Source organism: Oncorhynchus masou, chromosome 6 (genome assembly GCF_036934945.1).
Source record: "Oncorhynchus masou masou isolate Uvic2021 chromosome 6, UVic_Omas_1.1, whole genome shotgun sequence".
Classification (NCBI taxonomy): Eukaryota; Metazoa; Chordata; class Actinopteri; order Salmoniformes; family Salmonidae; genus Oncorhynchus; species Oncorhynchus masou.
The window spans coordinates 3227586-3250334 of NC_088217.1; the positions used below are offsets into that span (position 1 = coordinate 3227586).

Consider the following 22749-nt stretch of genomic DNA (forward strand, 5'->3'; position numbering starts at 1 on the left):
GGGAGAACACCATTCTAGACAGAGCACCTGGGGAGAACACCATTCTAGACAGAGCACCTGGGAGAACACCATTCTAGACAGAGCACCTAACTCCCAGGCTAGCAGTGAGTTATTGGAGCTAACATGATGCAGCCCAGACTCCCAGGCTAGTAGTGAGTTAGTGGAGCTAACATGATGCAGCCCAGACTCCCAGGCTAGTAGTGAGTTAGTGGAGCTAACATGATGCAGCCCAGACTCCCAGGCTAGCAGTGAGTTATTGGAGCTAACATGATGCAGCCCAGACTCCCAGGCTAGTAGTGAGTTAGTGGAGCTAACATGATGCAGCCCAGACTCCCAGGCTAGTAGTGAGTTAGTGGAGCTAACATGATGCAGCCCAGACTCCCAGGCTAGCAGTGAGTTAGTTGAGCTAACATGATGCAGCCCAGACTCCCAGGCTAGTAGTGAGTTAGTGGAGCTAACATGATGCAGCCCAGACTCCCAGGCTAGCAGTTAGTTAGTGGAGCAGGCAGAGTGCACTACGATAAGGGGTCTGATATAAACAGTTTTGACACATTTTTCAGAAGTACCGAAACGAACATATACTAGTATCTAAAAATTACAGAAGTTTCGGTAGACCGAATATGTGTGTTGATGGATGGGGACTACAGCTCTTATGCCAGAGAGTGTCAGAGACTGCCTGGGGGGCTGCTGGTAACACTCCTCTGCCCGGTAAGCTCTCCTGACACCTGATGGGATAGCTGTCAAAGCAGTGACACAGATATCAGCTCCACACCAGGATATTACACTGCAGATTAGTATCCATCGGAGAGAGAGAGAGAGAGAGAGACTGAGAAAGGAATGGAGGGATAGGTGTTTATGTGATACGGCATGGACAGAGGAGAAATCAAAGGCCTCGACTGAGAACCAACCTCTACGTTCGAGATGCTTCAGGTAGCATACGACAGCAGACCGCTACAACGTGTTGAATAACCCGGAAAATCAATAGGAAATGGTGGCCGATGTTCGGTGGTCAGCCACCATCTTCTAATGAGTGTTGGTCTATTTTCTTTTGAGGGGGGAATACGAGAGGGAGGAAGTGTTTCTCTGACACCTCCACCCCTCTTTACTAAACACTCTGCTCTCACTTCGTGTGTGTGTGTGTGTGTGTGTGTGTGTGTGTGTGTGTGTGGGGGGGGGGGGGGGCAGGGTTAAGTTTAGGGAAATGTGGTGTCGAACAATGTGACCTGTAAGATTTAAATTTACCCAACCCCTATGAATTGTGGGTCCATAACCCATGAGGGTGTCCACACACTGCTCAGGACAGGAAAGACTACTAAAACGGCACTTTCAAACATTTGCCAAAATGCAATTTGCGGGTAAACACCATTCCAGACAGGGCACCTGGGGAGAACACCATTCTAGACAGGGCACCTGGGGAGAACACCATTCCAGACAGAGCACCTGGGTAGAACACCATTCCAGACAGGGCACCTGGGGAGAACACCATTGTAGACAGGGCACCTGGGGAGAACACCATTGTAGACAGAGCACCTGGGGAGAACACCATTCTAGACAGAGCACCTGGGGAGAACACCATTCTAGACAGGGCACCTGGGGAGAACACCATTCTAGACAGGGCACCTGGGGAGAACACCATTCTAGACAGGGCACCTGGGGAGAACACCATTCTAGACAGGGCACCTGGGGAGAACACCATTCTATACAGGGCACCTGGGGAGAACACCATTCCAGACAGGGCACCTGGGGAGAACACCATTCTAGACAGAGCACCTGGGGAGAACACCATTCTAGACAGAGCACCTGGGGAGAACACCATTCTAGACAGGGCACCTGGGTAGAACACCATTCTAGACAGAGCACATGGGTAGAACACCATTCTAGACAGAGCACCTGGGGAGAACACCATTCCAGACAGAGCACCTGGGGAGAACTCCATTCCAGACAGAGCACCTGGGGAGAACACCATTCGAGACAGAGCACCTGGGTAAAACACCATTCGAGACAGAGCACCTGGGTAGAACACCATTCCAGACAGAGCACCTGGGGAGAACTCCATTCCAGACAGAGCACCTGGGGAGAACACCATTCGAGACAGAGCACCTGGGTAAAACACCATTCGAGACAGAGCACCTGGGTAGAACACCATTCTAGACAGAGCACATGGGTAGAACACCATTCTAGACAGAGCACCTGGGGAGAACACCATTCGAGACAGAGCACCTGGGTAAAACACCATTCGAGACAGAGCACCTGGGTAGAACACCATTCTAGACAGAGCACATGGGTAGAACACCATTCTAGACAGAGCACCTGGGGAGAACACCATTCTAGACAGAGCATCTGGGGAGAACACCATTCTAGACAGAACACCATTCTAGACAGAGCACCTGGGGAGAACACCATTCTAGGCAGAGCACCTGGGGAGAACTCCATTCCAGACAGAGCACCTGGGGAGAACACCATTCCAGACAGAGCACCTGGGTAGAACACCATTCTAGGCAGAGCACCTGGGGAGAACACCATTCTAGGCAGAGCACCTGGGGAGAACACCATTCTAGGCAGAGCACCTGGGGAGAACACCATTCTAGGCAGAGCACCATTCTAGACAGAACACCATTCTAGGCAGAGCACCATTCTAGACAGAACACCATTCTAGACAGAGCACCTGGGGAGAACATCATTCTAGACAGAGCACCTGGGGAGAGCACCATTCTAGGCAGAGCACCTGGGGAGAGCACCATTCTAGACAGAGCACCTAGGGAGAACACCATTCTAGACAGAGCACCTGGGGAGAACACCATTCTAGACAGAGCACCTGGGGAGAGCACCATTCTAGGCAGAGCACCTGGGGAGAGCACCATTCTAGACAGAGCACCTGGGGAGAGCACCATTCTAGACAGAGCACCTGGGGAGAACACCATTCTAGACAGAGCACCGGGGAGAACACCATTCTAGACAGAGCACCTGGGGAGAACACCATTCTAGACAGATCACCTGGGGAGAACACCATTCTAGACAGGGCACCTGGGGAGAACACCATTCTAGACAGAGCACCTGGGGAGAACACCATTCTAGACAGAGCACCTGGGGAGAACACCATTCTAGACAGAGCACCTGGGGAGAACACCATTCTAGACAGAGCACCTGGGGAGAACACCATTCTAGACAGAGCACCTGATAGCGGTTCCATATTTTTGCAGAGATTAAATGACATAGTGGTGGATCCAATAGGGAAGTAAATGGAAATACATTTGCCGAAGTTATATAATTACACCTGTCTGTACAGAAATACATTTAAATCATTCTAAATACTTTACCAGAAAGCATAACTTAGTCACAGAGGAATCGAGGATCATTAGCTTTTAAAATGGCTTTAGGTTGTTTCATATGACATGCTCATAGGCCTATTTAGGAAGCCCGTAATTTAGGCAGCACGATTTGCAATTGGTCAGCGGCTGATTAGTGAGTTGCGGCTGTCACTGTAAAACATGTCTTGAGTATGATTTAAATTGTTGAGACGAGAAGAAGGGGAGGTGTATGTGGTGAAGTCTCTCTCCAAAATGGCTCAGCTGTCTCCCGCCAATTCTTGCTCATTTGTTTTCGTTGACTGAATTGTTTGCCCTTCATTTTTTATTTATTTTTTATTTTAAGCAATTCCCCATTTACATATGTCCCCAGTAGTAAATGTACCATTAATCCCAGTGGTTTAGTTATATTCATTTCGGTTCATGTATATATTAATTACAGTCATTTACCGTATAAAACACCTGTCTCCGGATTAAATCTTCAAACTAAGGTCACAGCATCTGTTACAGACAGGGAGAAGCGTTCATCCTTGTATATGGGTAAGATAGTCTAGCTGGCTACATTTTCAGATATTATACGTTTCCATTTTTGTCAATGTCATTTTCATTGCAAGTTAAAGGGTACTGTTAGCTAGCTAGCTAGCTAGCTTTAGCTAGCTGGCTCACTAGCTAAAATTACGTGTATGATCCGTGTATCTCAGAAATACAATTGCATTATTATGGGGCGGCAGGGTAGCGGCAAGTTAGCCTAGTGGTTAGAGTGTTGGACTAGTAACCGAAAGGTTGCAAGTTCGAATCCCCGAGCTGACAAGGTACAAATCTGTCGTTCTGCCCCTGAAATGGCAGTTAACCCACTGTTCCTAGGCCGTCATTGAAAATAAGAATTTGTTCTTAACTGACCTGCCTAGTAAAATTTAAAAAAAAAAAATTAGTTGTAGCCTAATGTTAGCTAGCTATAGTTGGTTAGCTTTAGTTGGTTAGCTTTAGCTACCTGCAGTTTCATGCATGGTGGCAAGCTATGACAATCAGTTTGTATTGCTCGTAGTATGGGTTGGGATCATTTCTGCGTTCAAAATAACTGAGAACTCGGAATTGGGAACTCGGTGATCTTTGACTTCAGTACGTTCAAGACAACTGGCAACTCCAGCTCCGACTGGGGAAGATCGTTTTGAATGGTCATCCAACTCGAGAATTAGAGCCGCGACTTTCCGACCGGAAGATCACTGACATCATGATTTGACCTCGTATTTTTCCAAATTCCCAGTTGTCTTGAAAGCACCATTAGGTTAATTCAGCTGACCACATAGGTTAATTCAGCTAGCTAGCTACGTGTCTAAACAAAAGACTCCACTTCACCAGATGATTACATGACCCATCAAGTTAGCCAGGTGAGTCTGGGGGTGATTACAGCCATATATTGTAGTTCTTGAACACGTCTAGACAATAGTGACCCATCCACTTAGCTAGATGTGTCTGGGGGTGATTATTTCATGACCAGGGGTACACGTCTAGACAATAGTGACCCATCCATTTAGCTAGATGTGTCTGGGGGTGATTACGGCCATCTATTGTATTTCATGAACACGTCTAGACAATAGTGACCCATCCACTTAGCTAGATGTGTCTGGGGGGGTATAGCACTGCTTTCGCACAACCCATCAATTTAGACAAGTGCGTCTGGTTTAAGAATCATCTAATAATTATAAAATATTATTTTTTAAATGTTTGATATTGCTACTATGCAAGTTACCATTTCACCCTACCGTTTGCACCTTCTGTATGCTAAGCATGTGAGACAGTGTGTGTTTACCAGAGATGGTAATGTAAAGATCAACATGACCTGCACCAAAGTCAGATTAGGATAATCAAATCAAATTTTATTTGTCACATACACATGGTTAGCAGATGTTAATGCGAGTGTAGCGAAATGCTTGTGCTTCTAGTTCCGACAATGCAGTAATAACCAACAAGTAATCTAACTAACAATTCCAAAACTAATTTCTTATACACAGTGTAAGGGGATAAAGAATATGTACATAAAGATATGAATGAGTGATGGTGCAGAGCAGCATAAGCAAGATACAGTAGATGGTATCGAGTACAGTATATACATATGAGATGAGTATGTAAACAAAGTGGCATAGTTAAAGTGGCTCGTGATATATGTATTACATAAGGATGCAGTAGATGATATAGAGTACAGTATATACGTATACATATGAGATGAATAATGTAGGGTATGTAAACATTATATTAGGTAGCATTGTTTAAAGTGGCTAGTGATATATTTTCCATTTCCCATCAATTCCCATTATTAAAGTGGCTGGAGTTGAGTCAGTGTGTTGGCAGCAGCCACTCAATGTTAGTGGTGGCTGTTTAACAGTCTGATGGCCTTGAGATAGAAGCTGTTTTTCAGTCTCTCGGACCTCGCCTTCTGGATGATAACAGGGTGAACAGGCAGTGGCTCGGGTGGTTGTTGTCCTTGATGATCTTTATGGCCTTTCTGTAACATTGGGAAGGCCATAAAGATCATCAAGGACAACAACCACTAGACCAAGGACTAGATAGTGTATTTTTGCTTCTACTTTCACCACTATTAGTCTCTGGTTGTTTACTACACTACCTTACCCACTCTGTTTAGTACATGGCCTTTACATGTGAATCCTGAAAGAGATGGGTGGGGCTAAGGCTTAAGAGGGTGTGAACAAATGGGTGTAGACAAAGTACATTCAAGGGCCATTTTCTCAAAAGTGGGGTTACAAGATTATCAACTTTGAAAACATAATTACTTTCCCATTATTCCTCAACTGTAGTGTATGATATACAATTTTTCTAGATCTGAGTCTCTACTTTTAACCAATGTTTTAAAATTTAAAAAAAAAAAACACGTACAGATGTTGCTACATAGAACCGAATCAAGCCGGTCGCTGAGGCCGATTTAATAAAAATAATAATAATAATAATACAAATGATATAAAAAGATTCTAATAAAAATAATTTTACATCTCTCACAGCCAAAGATATTAACATTTTACATTCATCCAATGTCTGTCATGTTTTTGGATAACATGATGACGTCGTCGCTGCTCATGTGATTTTGATCCGTTTAAATCAGATGCAAGCCCGATAAAGACGGTCCATGAATCGAGGTACGCAAATGTGAGTAGAATACCTTGAAAACAACGGTCGGACATCTTGGACGTAGCCTCCAGTTCTTGTTTTACCTCAGTGGTCAATACTCCAAATTCCTGAAGGTCATTTGGGATCTCCTCTGAGAACCCCATTCCCCAAATGGGATCTCCTCTGAGAACCCCATTCCCCAAATGGGATCTCCTCTGAGAACCCCATTCCCCAAATGGGTACTCCTCGGAGAACCCCATTCCCTAAATGGGACCTCCTCGGAGAACCCCATTCCCTAAATGGGACCTCCTCGGAGAACCCCTTTCACCAAATGGGAACTCCTCGGAGAACCCCATTCCCTAAATGGTAGCCTGATAGCGCCACAGTCGACAGTGACACTCAAATCTCAGAGAACGATTAATTATGACCACTTCCTTTCATTTGAATATTCGAGAAAGATGTTGATTTTTTAGGTTTAAAAAAACAACAATATTTTGTTTTTAACTAGCTAGTTATCCACCGTAACTAGCTAGTTAGCTACTCAAACCGATGCTCATAACACTGCGACAGAGTCATCAAAAGGTAGTAGGAGGCTATGTCTGTTCTTACCTTGATCGTCAGTATTAGCTACTCTTTGACCATATGTCTCTTTTCGTCTCACTACAAATAATACATATGTGTCCGGGCAACGTTGTTCTGCACTAAAATGTCTGTTGACTGATGTGAGCTATTGAAAATGCAAACAGCACCTGATGACCAGTTACAGAATATATGACAATTTAAAAAAATTAAAAAAATAACAATAACAACTGTGACAATATGATTGTAATACAGTCCGCATTACTATTCCATATTAACCCGAGACTTTTGCACAAACAAAGAATTTTGGGGGGGACTAGCTGGAGGTTCAGATCTCCTGGAGAGTTTACCCTCCTGTAGCTTATCAACCAGCTAGTGATTAGAATCAGGTGCACTAGATGGTAACTCCAGGAGAGCCCTGTATCAGATCATACTGAGTCTTGAGTCTGTTGACTTTATCTGGTCCGGATTGGAGCATCCTCATCGTGGTACTCCAGACCTCTGGGTCCCGATTGGATCATCCTCATCGTGGTACTCCAGACCTCTGGGTCCTGATTGGATCATCCTCATCGTGGTACTCCAGACCTCTGGGTCCTGATTGGATCCTCCTCATCGTGGTAGAATATCGCAGTATGTCCAACCGACCTCACAACCGCAGACCACATGTAACCACGCTAGCTCAGGACCTTCACCTACCGGCTCAGCCACCTGGACAGCTGATGGAACTTTGGAGTATTTCTGTCTGTAATAAAGCCTTTTTGTGGGGAAAAACTCATTCTGATTGGCTGGGCCTGGCTCCCAAGTGGGTGGACCTATGGCTGGAAGGCGTGCATTGTTGTGATTCTGAACGGGCTAGCAACAATGACACGAAGCTGCCTTGTGGGGACTGGTAGGTGGCTGGTTTCAGTACATTGTGTCTTGTTATTGTTACTTGTTATTGTTATTGTCTTGTGAGGTGTTTTGACTGTCATCATGTTAACAATGCAACAATGTATTTGAGAGACAAAAATTGCTCATTGTGCAAATGTGTTTATGTTTTCAAACATTTTGGACACTAAATATAGTTTACACGTTGTCAACAATCTAAGCCAACCACGTCTGTTTTTCCCCGTAGTTGCACAAGCGTTAGGTTGGTTGCTAAACTTCTCTAGCAACGAATGCAAGAAGAATTAGCAACATGAACCAAAATAATGAAGGACCAGGTTTTTGTACTGTACTTCAACAGCAGATGCACCGACATTGAATGGGTTGATTTAGGAAAAAAATGTGGCCCGAACACACACGCTCCAGTTTAACTGATTTAGCCATGATGGGGGGGGTGTGTGTGTGTGTGTGCAGGGCTGTAGGACATAGAGGTACAGATCTTTTGGATTTTTGTTAAATTATATATACACAAAAGTATGTGGACACCCCTTCAAAGGAGCAACAACGGCTCAACCGCGAATTGGTAGGCCGCACAAGGTCACAGAACGGGACCACTAAGTGCTGATGCGCATAGAACGTCAATATCCCCTGCCCCTGGTTGCAAAACTCACTACCGAGTTCAACTGCCTCTGGAAGCGACGTCAGCACAAGAACTGTTCGTCGGGAGATTCATGAAATGGGTTTCCATGGCCGAGCATCCACACACAAGTCTTAAGATCACCATGCGCAATTCCAAGCGTCGGCTGGAGTGGTGTAAAACACGCCGCCATTAGACCCTGGAGCAGTGATACCGTTCTCTGGTGTGATGAATCACGTTTCACCATCTGGCAGTCTGATGGACGAATCTGGTGATGCCAGGAGAACGCTACCTGCCCCAATGCATAGTGCCAACTGTAAAGTTTGGTGGAAGAGGAATAATGGTCTGGGGCTGTTTTTCATGGTTCGGGCCCCTTGGTTCCAGTGAAGGGAAATCTTAACGCTACAGCATACAATGACCTTCTAGATGATTCTGTGCTTCCAACTTTGTGGCAACAGTTTGGGGAAGGCCCTTTCCTGTTTCAGCATGACAATTCCCCCATGCACAAAGCAAGGTCCATACAGAAATTGTTTGTCGAGATCGTTGTGAAAGAACTTGACTGGCCTGCACAGAGCCCTGACCTCGACCCCATCGAACACCTTTGGGATGAATTTGAACACCGTCTGCGAGCCAGGTCTAATCGCCCAACATCAGTGACCGACCTCACGAATGCTCTTGTGGCTGAATGGAAGCAAGTCCCCGCAGCAATGTTCCAACATCTAGTGGAAAGCCTTCCCAGATGAGTGGAAGCTGTTATAGCAGCAAAGGGGGACCAACTCCATATTAATGGCCATGATTTTGGAATGTGGTGTTCGATGAGCTGGTGTCCACATACTTTTGGTCATGTAGTTTTTATTTATTTCATTTTTCCAACAATTGTTTACAGACAGATTATTTCACTTATAATTGTATCACAATTCCAGTGGGTCAGCAGTTTACATACACTAAGATGACTGTGCCTTTAAACAGCTTGGAAAATTCCAGAAAATGATGTCTGGGCTTTAGAAGCTTCTGAAAGGCTAATTGACATAATTTGAATCAATTGGAGGTGTACCTGTGGATGTAGTTCAAGGCCTACCTTCAAACTCGGTGCCTCTTTGCTTGACATCATGGGGAAATCAAAAATCATCCATAACCTCCCCTCAGAAAATAAATTGTAGACCTCCAAGTCTGGTTCATCCTTGGGAGCAATTTCAAAATGCCTGAAGGTACCACGTTTATCTGTACATACAATAGTACGCAAGTATAAACACCATGGGACCACACAGCCGTCATACCGCTCAGGGAGGAGAGCATCTCCTAGAGATGAATGTACTTCGGTGCAAATCAATGCCGGAACAACAGCAAAGGACCTTATGAAGATGCAGGAGGAAACAGGTACAAAAGTATCTATATCCACAGTAAAATGAGTCCTATATTCAACATAACCTGAAAGATATTACTGCTGTTTGAATTAGAGGTCGACTGATATTTCAACGTCGATACCGATTTTTGGAGGACCAAAAAAGCTAATACCGATTTAATCGGCCAATTTAAAAAAAATAATAATAATAATGATTTTTTTAAATTACAAAAATGATTTGTAATAATGACAATTACAACAATACTGAATGAACACTTATTTTAACTTAATATAATACATCAATAAAATCAATTTAGCCTCAAATAAATAATGAAACATGTTCAATTTGGTTTAAATAATGCAAAAACAAAGTGTTGGAGAAGAAAGTAAAAGTGCAATATGTGCCATGTGAAAAAGCTAACGTTTCAGTTCCTTGCTTAGAACATGAGAACATATGAAAGCAGGTGGTTCCTTTTAACATGAGTCTTCAATATTCCCAGGTAAGAAGTTTTAGGTTGTAGTTATTATAGGACTATTTCCCTCTACCATTTGTATTTCATATACCTTTGACTATTAGATGTTCTTATAGGCACTTTAGTATTGCCAGTGTAACAGTATAGCTTCCGTCCCTCTCCTCGCTCCTCCCTGGGCTCGAACCAGGAACACAACGACAACAGCCACTCTCGAAGCAGCGTTACCCATGCAGAGCAAGGGAAACAACCACCCCAAGGCTGAGTGAGTGACGTTTGAAACGCTATTAGAGCGCTAACTAGCCAGCCATTTCACTTCGGTTACACCAGCCTAATCTCGGGAGTTGATAGGCTTGAAGTCATTAACAGCGCAATGCTTGACGCACAACGAAGAGCTGCTGACAAAACGCACGAAAGTGCTGTTTGAATGAATGTTTACGCGCCTGCTGCTGCCAACCACCGCTCAGTCAGATACTTAGATACTTGTATGCTCAGTCAGATTATATGCAACGCAGGACACGCTAGATAATATCTAGTAATATCATCAACCATGTGTAGTTATAACTAGTGAATATGATTGATTGTTTTTTATAAGATAGGTTTAATGCTAGCTAGCAACTTACCTTGGCTTACTGCATTCGCATAACAGGCAGTCAGTCTCCTTGTGGAGTGCAACAGTCGTTATTGCGTTGGACTAGTTAACTGTAAGGTTGCAAGATTGGTTCCCCCGAGCTGACAAGATGAAAATCTGTCGTTCTGACCTTGAACCAGGCAGTTAACCCACTGTTCCTAGGGTGTCATTGTAAATAAGAATGTGTTCTTAACTGACTTGCCTGGTTAAATAAAGATTAAATAAAGGTGTAAAATCGGTGTCCAAAAATACCGATTTCCTGCCCAAATTAATCGGCCGACCTCTAGTTGGAATACACAAGTATTTCACTACACCCACAATAACATCTGCTAAACATGTGACCAATAACATTTGATTTGAATTAAGCACATTAATCCATTTTACAAGAGCCTAACTGGGATACATAAGCAGAGTGTGAGTTTCAAGTGTAACAATGAGGCGACTCTAAATAACAAACCAACTTTATTTACAAATTAGTAACAATTATTTGTTCCGTCTTTAATAATAATAAATCACTTTATTTGTTTATATATATATTTTGGAGATTATTATTTTGTTTTCAAATAAGGGCCATTCTTGAATGTGGGGTGAGACATTGTTACTAATTTGTAAATAAAGTTGGTTTGTTATTTAGAGTCGCCTCATGGCTCCCAGTCGCGGCCGGCACGGATATTGAACCAGCATCTGTAGCAGGGCAGGTTGCACTGTCTTAGACCTTTTTTTAAAATAAAGTGATTTATTATTATTAAAGACAGAACAAATAATACAACAAATATTGTGGTTAAATTCAAATATACTAATTGATGTAAAAATTTAGTAAAAAAGGTTATCAATTGGAACCTTTTAATAACATGGAAGTGTACAAAAATGTGTTATTGTTATTAACGAGAGGCATCTCTACAGTCCCTGGTTCGAATCCAGGCTGTATCACATTGGGAGTCCCATAGGGAGGGTTTGGCTGGCCGGGATGTCCTTGTCTAAAAGAAAATAGGCAAGGTGGGCTTATGGTTTCTCTCCCTCTAAAAACAACAGTAAATATTTTGGCCTTTATTCAGATTACAATTGCTCACTTTTGTTTCTTTTGAAAACTAAATTATCTTAAATATGGTGATATAATATAGTCTACCCGCTGTGGGCAACTATTTCGCGCTGCTCTGAGACCATTTTATTTTACCTTTATTTAACTCTTTTTATTTTTATTTTACTAGGCAAGTCAGTAAAGAACAAATTCTTATTTTCAATGACGGCCTAGGAACAGTGTTAACTGTTAACTGCCTGTTCAGGGGCAGAACGACAGATTTGTACCTTGTCAGCTCGGGGGTTTGAACTTGCAACCTTCCGGTTACTAGTCCAACGCTCTAACCACTAGGCGTGTGTGTGTGTGTGTGTGTGTGTGTGTGTGTGTGTGTGTGTGTGTGTGTGTGTGTGTGTGTGTGTGTGTGTGTGTGTGTGTGTGTGTGTGTGTGTGTGTGTGTGTGTGTGTGTGTGTGTGTGTGTGTGTGGACTGAATACATTCTTTCTGATAGTCTTTTAATAAAGAAATGTTTTGGTTATCCTGAGCTGGACACCATGTACAATTTTGAGTTTAGTTAATTAGAATAATTTCTCTTGAGATCAAATAATATTTTTAAAATGATGTTTCAGGAATGTAAATCTTATCTGTTTCTAACTCCAGACACAATTTCAGAACACTCTGAGATGGTTTCTGGTGCTTTTTGAGGTGGAACGACTGGTCACCTAGCTGTAATTACTGACTGCCACCCATAGAGGGCGCCACTATACCGCACCACGAACGCAGATATTCCTTTCTCTCTGCCACTACATTACTAGAGACCTTGGTTATAAGGGTAATGTGGATGTATCCTAGAGGTTTGGGTTACTGTGATAAAATGAGAGTACTGTTGATAATGTGACCCAGCTATAAACTAGCATCCTGTCCAGGGGGTGTACTGGTCCATCATGCTGCCTCACTACAGAAACAGGAGATAGACTAGTGTCCTGTCCAGGGGGTGTCCTGCTACATCAAGCTGTCTCCCTACAGAAACAGGAGATAGACTAGTGTCCTGTCCAGGGGGTGTCCTGGTACATCAAGCTGTCTCACTACAGAAACAGGAGATAGACTAGTGTCCTGTCCAGGGGGTGTCCTGGTACATCAAGCTGTCTCTCTACAGAAACAGGAGATAGACTAGTGTCCTGTCCAGGGGGTGTCCTGTACATCAAGCTGTCTCACTACAGAAACAGGAGATAGACTAGTGTCCTGTCCAGGGGGTGTCCTGCTACATCAAGCTGTCTCACTACAGAAACAGGAGATAGACTAGTGTCCTGTCCAGGGGGTGTCCTGGTACATCAAGCTGCCTCACTACAGAAACAGGAGATAGACTAGTGTCCTGTCCAGGGGGTGTCCTGTACATCAAGCTGTCTCACTACAGAAACAGGAGATAGACTAGTGTCCTGTACATCAAGCTGTCTCACTACAGAAACAGGAGATAGACTAGTGTCCTGTCCAGGGGGTGTCCTGGTACATCAAGCTGTCTCACTACAGAAACAGGAGATAGACTAGTGTCCTGTCCAGGGGGTGTCCTGGTACATCAAGCTGCCTCACTACAGAAACAGGAGATAGACTAGTGTCCTGTCCAGGGGGTGTCCTGGTACATCAAGCTGTCTCACTACAGAAACAGGAGATAGACTAGTGTCCTGTCCAGGGGGTGTCCTGTACATCAAGCTGTCTCACTACAGAAACAGGAGATAGACTAGTGTCCTGTCCAGGGGGTGTCCTGCTACATCAAGCTGTCTCACTACAGAACCAGGAGATAGACTAGTGTCCTGTCCAGGGGGTGTCCTGGTACATCAAGCTGTCTCACTACAGAAACAGGAGAGAGACTAGTGTCCTGTCCAGGGGGTGTCCTGTACATCAAGCTGTCTCTCTACAGAAACAGGAGATAGACTAGTGTCCTGTCCAGGGGGTGTCCTGTACATCAAGCTGCCTCACTACAGAAACAGGAGATAGACTAGTGTCCTGGTACATCAAGCTGCCTCACTACAGAAACAGGAGATAGACTAGTGTCCTGTCCAGGGGGTGTCCTGGTACATCAAGCTGTCTCACTACAGAAACAGGAGATAGACTAGTGTCCTGTCCAGGGGGTGTCCTGGTACATCAAGCTGTCTCACTACAGAAACAGGAGATAGACTAGTGTCCTGTCCAGGGGGTGTCCTGTACATCAAGCTGCCTCACTACAGAAACAGGAGGTGGGCTCCTTTTGAGCCTTTCTGGCTTTCACAAGCTTCTTTAACGTGTGTGTGTGTGTGTGTGTGTGTGTGTGTGTATAGATGCTGCAGGACTGTGCGAAGGCTCGGAGGGAGGTGGATCTTCACTGTCGGGCGTCACCCTGTTCCACCATCGTACGCATCGTGGACGTCTTTGAAAACCTCTACCAGGGCAGGAAGTGTCTGCTCATCGTCATGGAATGGTGGGTGCTACACGACACTGCCCGCATTTAAAAATACACACACTTGGGACAAAAAAAAGAGGATTGTGCTAGAAATTCGGGAGACAGTGGTTATATGGTTTGGGCGTAGCCTAACACAAAAACAGAATCATGTCTGTTCTACGAAATATATTCCCAATTTAAATGTTTTCTGATTTTTTTTTACATTTTCTCTATTATGCTGTGACGTTGTGAGGGCCATAGGAGGGAAGGTGTTGAATAATAGTGAAGTCATCAAAACCTATGAAATAATGTATATGGAATCATGTAGTAACCAAAAAAGTGTTAAAAAAATATAAATCGATTTTAGATTATTCAAAGCAGCCACCCTTTGCCTTGATGACAGCTTTGTACACTCTACATGATTCCATATGTGTTATTTCATCGTTTTGATGTTATTATTATATATATTATATTATATATATTCCACAATGTAGAAAATAGTCAAAATAAAGAACCCCTTGAAAGAGTAGGTGTGTCCAAACTTTTGACTGGTACTGTATATAAAAAATAATTATTTGATGGAAAGGTGTATTTGGCCTTACTTCTATTAGCCCATATTGCTATTAGCCCATACTGCTATTAGCCCATACTGCTATTAGCCCATACTGCTATTAGCCCATACTGCTATGAGACCATACTGCTATGAGCCCATAAAAATGCATAAAAGATCTGGAAACATTATTTCTCTACTCCTTCAATTGTATGTGGCATCGCTTTAAATACACTGTTTACAACCAGTTTCATGTTGTTGACAGGCATTACTTTGGAATAGAAACACAAACAAATCATTCATTTTTTAAATATTTTCATATTTATAATAATCAGGATGTTTTGTCTAAAAGTGAAGTCGCCAATTCAACGGCTCAGACACGAGACAAACACGACCGTTCAAAGGTTTGACTTCGACTTTAATATGTCCGTAAACACGCCAGCCGGCCGCTCTGAGGACACGGCTTGGGATGCCGGCAGAGTAGCATGTCGAGTTAAATGAAGCTGATTCGTTTCTCCTAAACCAGGTTCGTTCCGTTGACTTACTGTTCTATTTCCACTTACGAGGCGTGAGAGATATCAAACCACTGAACAAATTCTCTCTCACACACACACACACACCGGGGTGCACATTCTCATGGTGTGGTAATCGCTGTCACTTGGGGATGGTGTTTTTTGTGGTCACAGCATTTACAGCAGTAGCAGCAGTTTTCAATTGCTTTTCATGACTGTCACAGCGTTTGATGTTAGAAGAAATGGCAACATTTCCAATGCATTTTTCTTAATTGTGTTTTGAGGTTGTTGGTTGGTTGAATGGTTCACATGACTGGTGCAGATAATTAATATGGTCTCTCTGTCTGTCAGTTTTTTTTCTCTCTCTCTCTCTCTCTGTTTCTCTCTCTGTTTCTCTCTTTCTCTTTCTTTCTCTCTCTCTCTGTTTCTCTCTCTCTGTTACACTCTCTCTCTGTCTCTCTCTGTTTCTCTCTCTTTTTTTCATCTCTTCTAAGGTCTTGTTTTTTCTTCTGTTTCTCTTTCTGAATGACTGAGACCCCTTGCCCTCTCTGGCAGCTTTCCAGTAAACTAACAAACTAACCCCAGAGAGATGGGAGGGGGGGTGTTGGGGTTAGTTTACTGGAAAGCTGCCAGAGATGACACGTTCTGACAAACACTTGGTTTTGTTTCAGACCCTTCCGCCTGTAGCATGCAGAGCGGTGTGTGTGCGTGGTCTACCTCATCGTGAGAATCGAGATTAGATTTACTATAATTCGGCCCTAACCGTGTGTGTGTGTGTGTGTGTGTGTGTGTGTGTGTGTGTTACAGCATGGATGGGGGAGAGCTGTTCAGTCGTATCCAGGACAGAGGAGACCAGGCCTTCACAGAGAGAGGTAGAACACACACAGACACAGAGGCAAAAACTTTATCTGTTTGCTAACTTTGTGTGTGTATTTCAGAGGCCTCTGACATCATGAAGAGTATAGGAGAGGCCATTCAGTTCCTTCATGCCATCAACATCGCTCACAGAGATGTCAAGGTACCTAACCCCTGTCCCTCGACCTCTAACCCCGCTGACTTGTAAGCTTCCCCTTCTGATATCGCTGACTCTAAAATCTGATTATATAACAATAGTGACAGACCTCCTCGCTCGCTCTCTCTCTCTCTCTCTCTCAGCCAGAGAACCTACTGTATTTATCTAAGAGGCCTAATGCGCTGCTGAAACTGACAGACTTTGGTTTTGCTAAAGAGACCACCACACACAACTCACTGGTCACCCCTTGCTACACACCATACTACGTTGGTAAGGGCACCCACCGACTCACGCACCTCACACTCATCTTGCTTGAACTATACAGAATGTACCATTAGGATAGTTTACGGTCTTGAATTTTCTCTGTCTCTTCAAAGGGCTTTATGTTTACAAATGAAATGAAACAGAACAAAAAAAAAAAACATTAGAAATTAACAGTGAACATTGCAGTGTTTGTATGATCAGCTGCGCCCAGTGTCTTAACAATGTTGCCAATAGTTGTATTACTAATAGTGAGGGGAAGATCAACATTGGTGATATGTATCTCTCTCTCAGCTCCAGAGGTGTTGGGACCAGAGAAGTATGATAAGTCATGTGACATGTGGTCGCTAGGCGTCATCATGTACATCCTGTAAGTAACCTGGCAACCTCACACTCCCATACGGTGGCTTGTGAAAGTATCCACCCCCCCTTTGGCATTTTTCCTGTTTTGTTGCCTTATAACCTGGAATTAAAAATAAAATAAAAATCGGGGGGGGGTTGTATCATTTGATTTACACAACATGACTACCACTTTGCAGATGCAAAATATATGTTTTATTGTGAAAAACTGAAAACTTGAGCGTGCATAACTATTCACCCCCCCCCCCCCCCCCCCAAAGTCAATACTTTGTAGAGTCACCCTTTTGCAGCAAATACAGCTTCAAGTCTCTTGGGGTATGTCTCTATAAGCTTGGCACATCTAGCCACTGGGATGTTTGCCCATTCTTCAAGGCTAAACTGCTCTTTCAAGTTGGATAGGTTCCGCTGGTGTACAGCGATCTTTAAGTCATACCACAGATTCTCAATTGGACTGAGGTCTGGGCTTTGACGAGGCCATTCCAAGACATTTAAATGTTTCCCCTTAAACCACTAGAGTGTTGCTTTAGCAGTATGCTTAAGGTCATTGTCCTGCTGGAAGGTGAACCTCCGTCCCCAGTCTCAAATCTCTGGAAGACTGAAACAGGTTTCCCTCAAGAATTTCCCTGTATTTAGCTCCATCCATCATTCCTTCAATTCTGACCAGTTTACCAGTCCCTGCTGATGAAAAATATGGTGTTCTCGGGGTGATGAGGTGTTTGCGCCAGACATAGCCTTTTCCTTGATGGCCAAAAAGCTCAATTTTAGCCTCATCTGACCAGAGTACCTTCTTCCATATGTTCAGGTTTGTTGTGGTGCCATATTCTTTCCATGTTTAAATAATGGATGTAATGGTGCTCCGTGAGATGCTCAAAGTTTCAGATATTTTTTTCTAACCCAACCCTGATCTGTACTTCTCCACAACTTTGTCCCTGACCTGTTTGGAGAGCTCCTTGGTCTTCATAGTGCCGCTTGCTTGGTGGTGCCCCTTGCTTAGTGGTGTTGCAGACACTAGGGCCTTTCAGAACAGGTGTATATATACTGAGATCATGTGACTCTTAGATTGCACACAGGTGGACTTTATTTAACTAATTATGTGACTTCTGAAGGTAATTGGTTGCACCAGATCTTATTTAGGGGCTTCATAGCAAAGGGGTGAATACATATGCACGCACTACTTTTCAGTTTTTAACTGTTTTTAATTTTTTTGAAACAAGTTATTTTTTGATTTGTCATTTATTATAGGGTTTTAACCCTTTACACTCCTACCTCTATATCTGTATCATTATTCTAGGGTTAACCCTTTACACTCCTACCTCTATCTGTATCATTATTATAGGGTTAACCCTTTACACTCCTACCTCTATATCTGTATCATTATTCTAGGGTTAACCCTTTACACTCCTACCTCTATATCTGTATCATTATTATAGGGTTAACCCTTTACACTCCTACCTCTATATCTGTATCATTATTCTAGGGTTAACCCTTTACACTCCTACTTGTCCTATGTGTTTCTCAGCGGGTTGTGTTTCCTAAATGGGTTGTGTGTTTCTAAACTGAATATTAAATGATTCTAGTCTCATCTCTCCTTCCTTCCAACCTTCTACTCTAACGGTCTGTCCATCTCTCTCTCCTCTCTTCTTTCCCCCCCCCAAGGTTATGTGGTTATCCACCGTTCTACTCTAATGGTCTGTCCATCTCTCTCCTCTCCTCTGTCCCCCCCCAGGTTATGTGGTTATCCACCGTTCTACTCTAACCATGGTCTGGCCATCTCTCCTGGGATGAAGAAGAGAATCAGAATGGGACAGTATGAGTTTCCTAACCCAGAGTGGTCCGACGTATCAGAGGAGGGTAAGTGTGGCTTGTATAGTGGGCTTGTATATTTGATAATTGTTCAGCAGTCTGATGGCTTGGGGGTAGAAGCTGTTCAGCAGTCTGATGGCTTGGGGTTAGAAGCTGTTCAGCAGTCTGATGGCTTGGGGAGGTAGAAGCTGTTCAGCAGTCTGATGGCTTGGGGGTAGAAGCTGTTCAGCAGTCTGATGGCTTGGGGGTAGAAGCTGTTCAGCAGTCTGATGGCTTGGGGGTAGAAGCTGTTCAGCAGTCTGATGGCTTGGGGGTAGAAGCTGTTCAGCAGTCTGATGGCTTGGGGGTAGAAGCTGTTCAGCAGTCTGATGGCTTGGGGGTAGAAGCTGTTCAGCAGTCTGATGGCTTGGGGGTAGAAGCTGTTCAGCAGTCTGATGGCTTGGGGGTAGAAGCTGTTCAGCAGTCTGATGGCTTGGGGGTAGAAGCTGTTCAGCAGTCTGATGGCTTGGGGGTAGAAGCTGTTCAGCAGTCTGATGGCTTGGGGGTAGAAGCTGTTCAGCAGTCTGATGGCTTGGGGGGTAGAAGCTGTTCAGGAATATTTTGGTCCACACTTGGCGCACTTGGTAATTCACATATAGAGTACTTCGCCATCCTGCATTTCCACAATATAAATGTACCTTAATAGTTACTGTGTGTGTGTGTGTAGCCAAGCAGCTCATCAGAACCCTGCTGAAGACCGAGCCCACGCAGAGGATGACCATCACTGAGTTCATGAACCATCCATGGATCAACGTGAGTTTCTCTCTCTCTCCTCTCCCCTGTCAATTCAATTCACGGGGCTTTATTGGCATGGGAAACGTGTGTTAACATTGCCAAAACAAGTGAGGTTGATAATATACAAAAGTGAAATAAACAATAAAAATTAACACTAAACATTACTCACAGAAGAGCGAGACATGATGTCCCAGATGTGCTCAATTGGATTCAGGTCTGGGGAACGGGCGGGCCAGTCCATAGCATCAATGCCTTCCTCTTGCAGGAACTGCTGACACACACCAGCCACATGAGGTCTAGCATTGTCTTGCATTAGGAGGAACCCAGGGCCAACCGCACCAGCATATGGTCTCACAAGGGGTCTGAGGATCTCATCTCGGTACCTAATGGCAGTCAGGCTACCTCTGGCGAGCACATGGAGGGCTGTGCGGCCCCCTAAAGAAATGCCACCCCACACCATGACTGACCCACCGCCAAACCGGTCATGCTGGAGGATGTTGCACGTTCTCCACGGCGTCTCCAGACTCTGTTTAGTTTTTTTTTTAAATACATCTCCAAAAAAATTACACTTTTTTAATTTTTAATTTTACCTTTATTTAACCAGGCAAGTCAGTTAAGAACACATTCTTATTTTCAATGACGGCCTGGGAACAGTGGGTTAACTGCCTGTTCAGGGGCAGAACGACAGATTTGTACCTTGTCAGCTCGGGGGTTTGAACTCACAACCTTCCGGTTACTAGTCCAACGCTCTAACCACTAGGCTACCCTGCCGCCCCAACGAAAAACTACTTTAAGACATGAAGGTCAGTCAATACGGAAAATTTCAAGAACTTTGAAAGTTTCTTCAAGTGCAGTCGCAAAAATCATGAAGCGCTAAGATGAAACTGTCCCTCATGAGGACCGCCACAGGAAAGGAAGACCCAGAGTTACCTCTGCTGCAGGGGATAAGTTCATTACAGTTACCAGCCTCAGAAATTCCAGCCCAAATAAATGCTTCACAGAGTTCAAGTAACAGACACATCTCAACATCAGCTGTTCAGTGGAGACTGCATGAATCTTGCCTTCGTGGTCGAATTGCTGCAAAGGAACCACTACTAAAGGACACCAATAAGAAGAAGAGACTTGCTTGGGCCAAGAAACACGAGCAATGGACTTTAGACCGGTGGAAATTTGAGAGACATTTTTTTGCATTCTGCAGTGATACACCATCACATCTGGTTTGCGCTTAGTGGGACTATCATTTGTTTTTCAACAGGACAATGACCCAACACACCTCCAGGCTGTGTAAGGGCTATTTGACCAAGAAGGAGAGTGATGGTGCTGCATCAGATGACCTGGCCTCCACAATCACCTGACCTCAACCCAATTGAGATGGTTTGGGATGAGTTGAACCTCCGAGTGAAGGAAAGTAGCCAACAAATGCTCAGCATATGTGGGAACTCGTTCAAGACTGTTGGAAAAGCATTCCAGGTGAAGCTGGTTGAGAGAATGCCATGAGTGTGCAAAGCTGTCAAGGCAAATTGTGGCGACTTTAAAGAATCTCATATAAACAAATATTAATTTATTTTATTACACTTTTTTGGTTACTATATGAGTCCATATGTGTTATTTCATAGTGTTGATGTCTTCACTATTATTCTACAATGTAGAAAATAGCAAAAATAAAGAAAAACCCTTGAATGAGTAGGTGTGTCCAATCTTTTGACTGGTACTGTACATATATGTTATTAATTTAACGGAAAACAATTAATATTTTCCATTTGTCACATCCCTAGCGTGTGTGAGTGTGTGTGTCACATCGCGTGTGTGTCTCATCCCTAGTGTGTGTGTCTCATCCCTAGTGTGTGTGTCTCATCCCTAGTGTGTGTCTCATCCCTAGCGCGTGTGTGTCTCCCTAGTGTGTGTGTCTCCCTAGTGTGTGTGTGTGTCTCCCTAGTGTGTGTGTGTCTCCCTAGTGTGTGTGTGTCTCCCTAGTGTGTGTGTGTCTCCCTAGTGTGTGTGTGTCTCCCTAGTGTGTGTGTGTCTCCCTAGTGTGTGTGTGTGTCTCCCTAGTGTGTGTGTGTGTCTCCCTAGTGTGTGTGTGTGTGTGTGTCTCCCTAGTGTGTGTGTGTGTGTCTCCCTAGTGTGTGTGTGTGTGTCTCCCTAGTGTGTGTGTGTGGTGTGTCTCCCTAGTGTGTGTGTGTGTCTCATCCCTAGCATGTGTGTGTGTGTCTGTGTGTCTCATCCCTTGGTGTGTGTGTCTCTGTGTGTGTCTCTGTGTGTGTCTCATCCCTAGTGTGTGTGTGTGTGTGTCTTATCCCTAGCATGTGTGTGTGTCTCTGTGTGTCTCATCCCTTGGTGTGTGTGTCTCATCCCTAGTGTGTGTGTCTCTCTGTGTGTGTCTCATCCCTAGTGTGTGTGTGTGTCTCATCCCTAGTGTGTGTGTGTGTGTGTGTGTCTCATCCCTAGTGTGTGTGTGTCTCATCCCTAGTGTGTGTGTGTGTCTCATCCCTAGTGTGTGTGTGTGTCTCATCCCTAGTGTGTGTGTGTGTGTGTCTCATCCCTAGTGTGTGTGTGTGTGTGTCTCATCCCTAGTGTGTGTGTGTGTCTCATCCCTAGTGTGTGTGTGTGTGTGTCTCATCCCTAGTGTGTGTGTGTGTGTGTGTGTGTCTCATCCCTAGTGTGTGTGTGTGTGTGTGTGTGTGTGTCTCATCCCTAGTGTGTGTGTGTGTGTGTCTCATCCCTAGTGTGTGTGTGTGTGTGTGTCTCATCCCTAGTGTGTGTGTGTCTCATCCCTAGTGTGTGTGTGTGTCTCATCCCTAGTGTGTGTGTGTGTGTCTCATCCCTAGTGTGTGTGTGTGTGTCTCATCCCTAGTGTGTGTGTATGTGTGTGTGTGTGTCTCATCCCTAGTGTGTGTGTGTGTGTGTGTGTGTCTCATCCCTAGTGTGTGTGTGTGTGTGTGTGTCTCATCCCTAGTGTGTGTGTGTGTGTGTGTGTCTCATCCCTAGTGTGTGTGTGTGTGTGTGTGTCTCATCCCTAGTGTGTGTGTGTGTGTGTGTGTCTCATCCCTAGTGTGTGTGTGTGTGTGTGTGTCTCATCCCTAGTGTGTGTGTGTGTGTGT

At 44.1% G+C, this 22749-nt stretch overlaps 1 protein-coding gene across 2 annotated transcripts in view; it reads left to right on the plus strand.

The window, feature by feature from the left end:
- Positions 1–22749, plus strand: part of LOC135541272 (MAP kinase-activated protein kinase 2-like) — a 37210-nt gene that overhangs the window by 10011 nt on the left and 4450 nt on the right. For both annotated transcript variants that reach the window (XM_064967388.1, XM_064967389.1), the window contains exons 2-8: positions 14276–14415; positions 16246–16310; positions 16377–16456; positions 16594–16720; positions 17006–17081; positions 18798–18922; positions 19581–19666. In XM_064967388.1, the coding sequence (XP_064823460.1) occupies positions 14276–14415; positions 16246–16310; positions 16377–16456; positions 16594–16720; positions 17006–17081; positions 18798–18922; positions 19581–19666 (699 nt within the window). The remainder of the gene's footprint in view (positions 1–14275; positions 14416–16245; positions 16311–16376; positions 16457–16593; positions 16721–17005; positions 17082–18797; positions 18923–19580; positions 19667–22749) is intronic.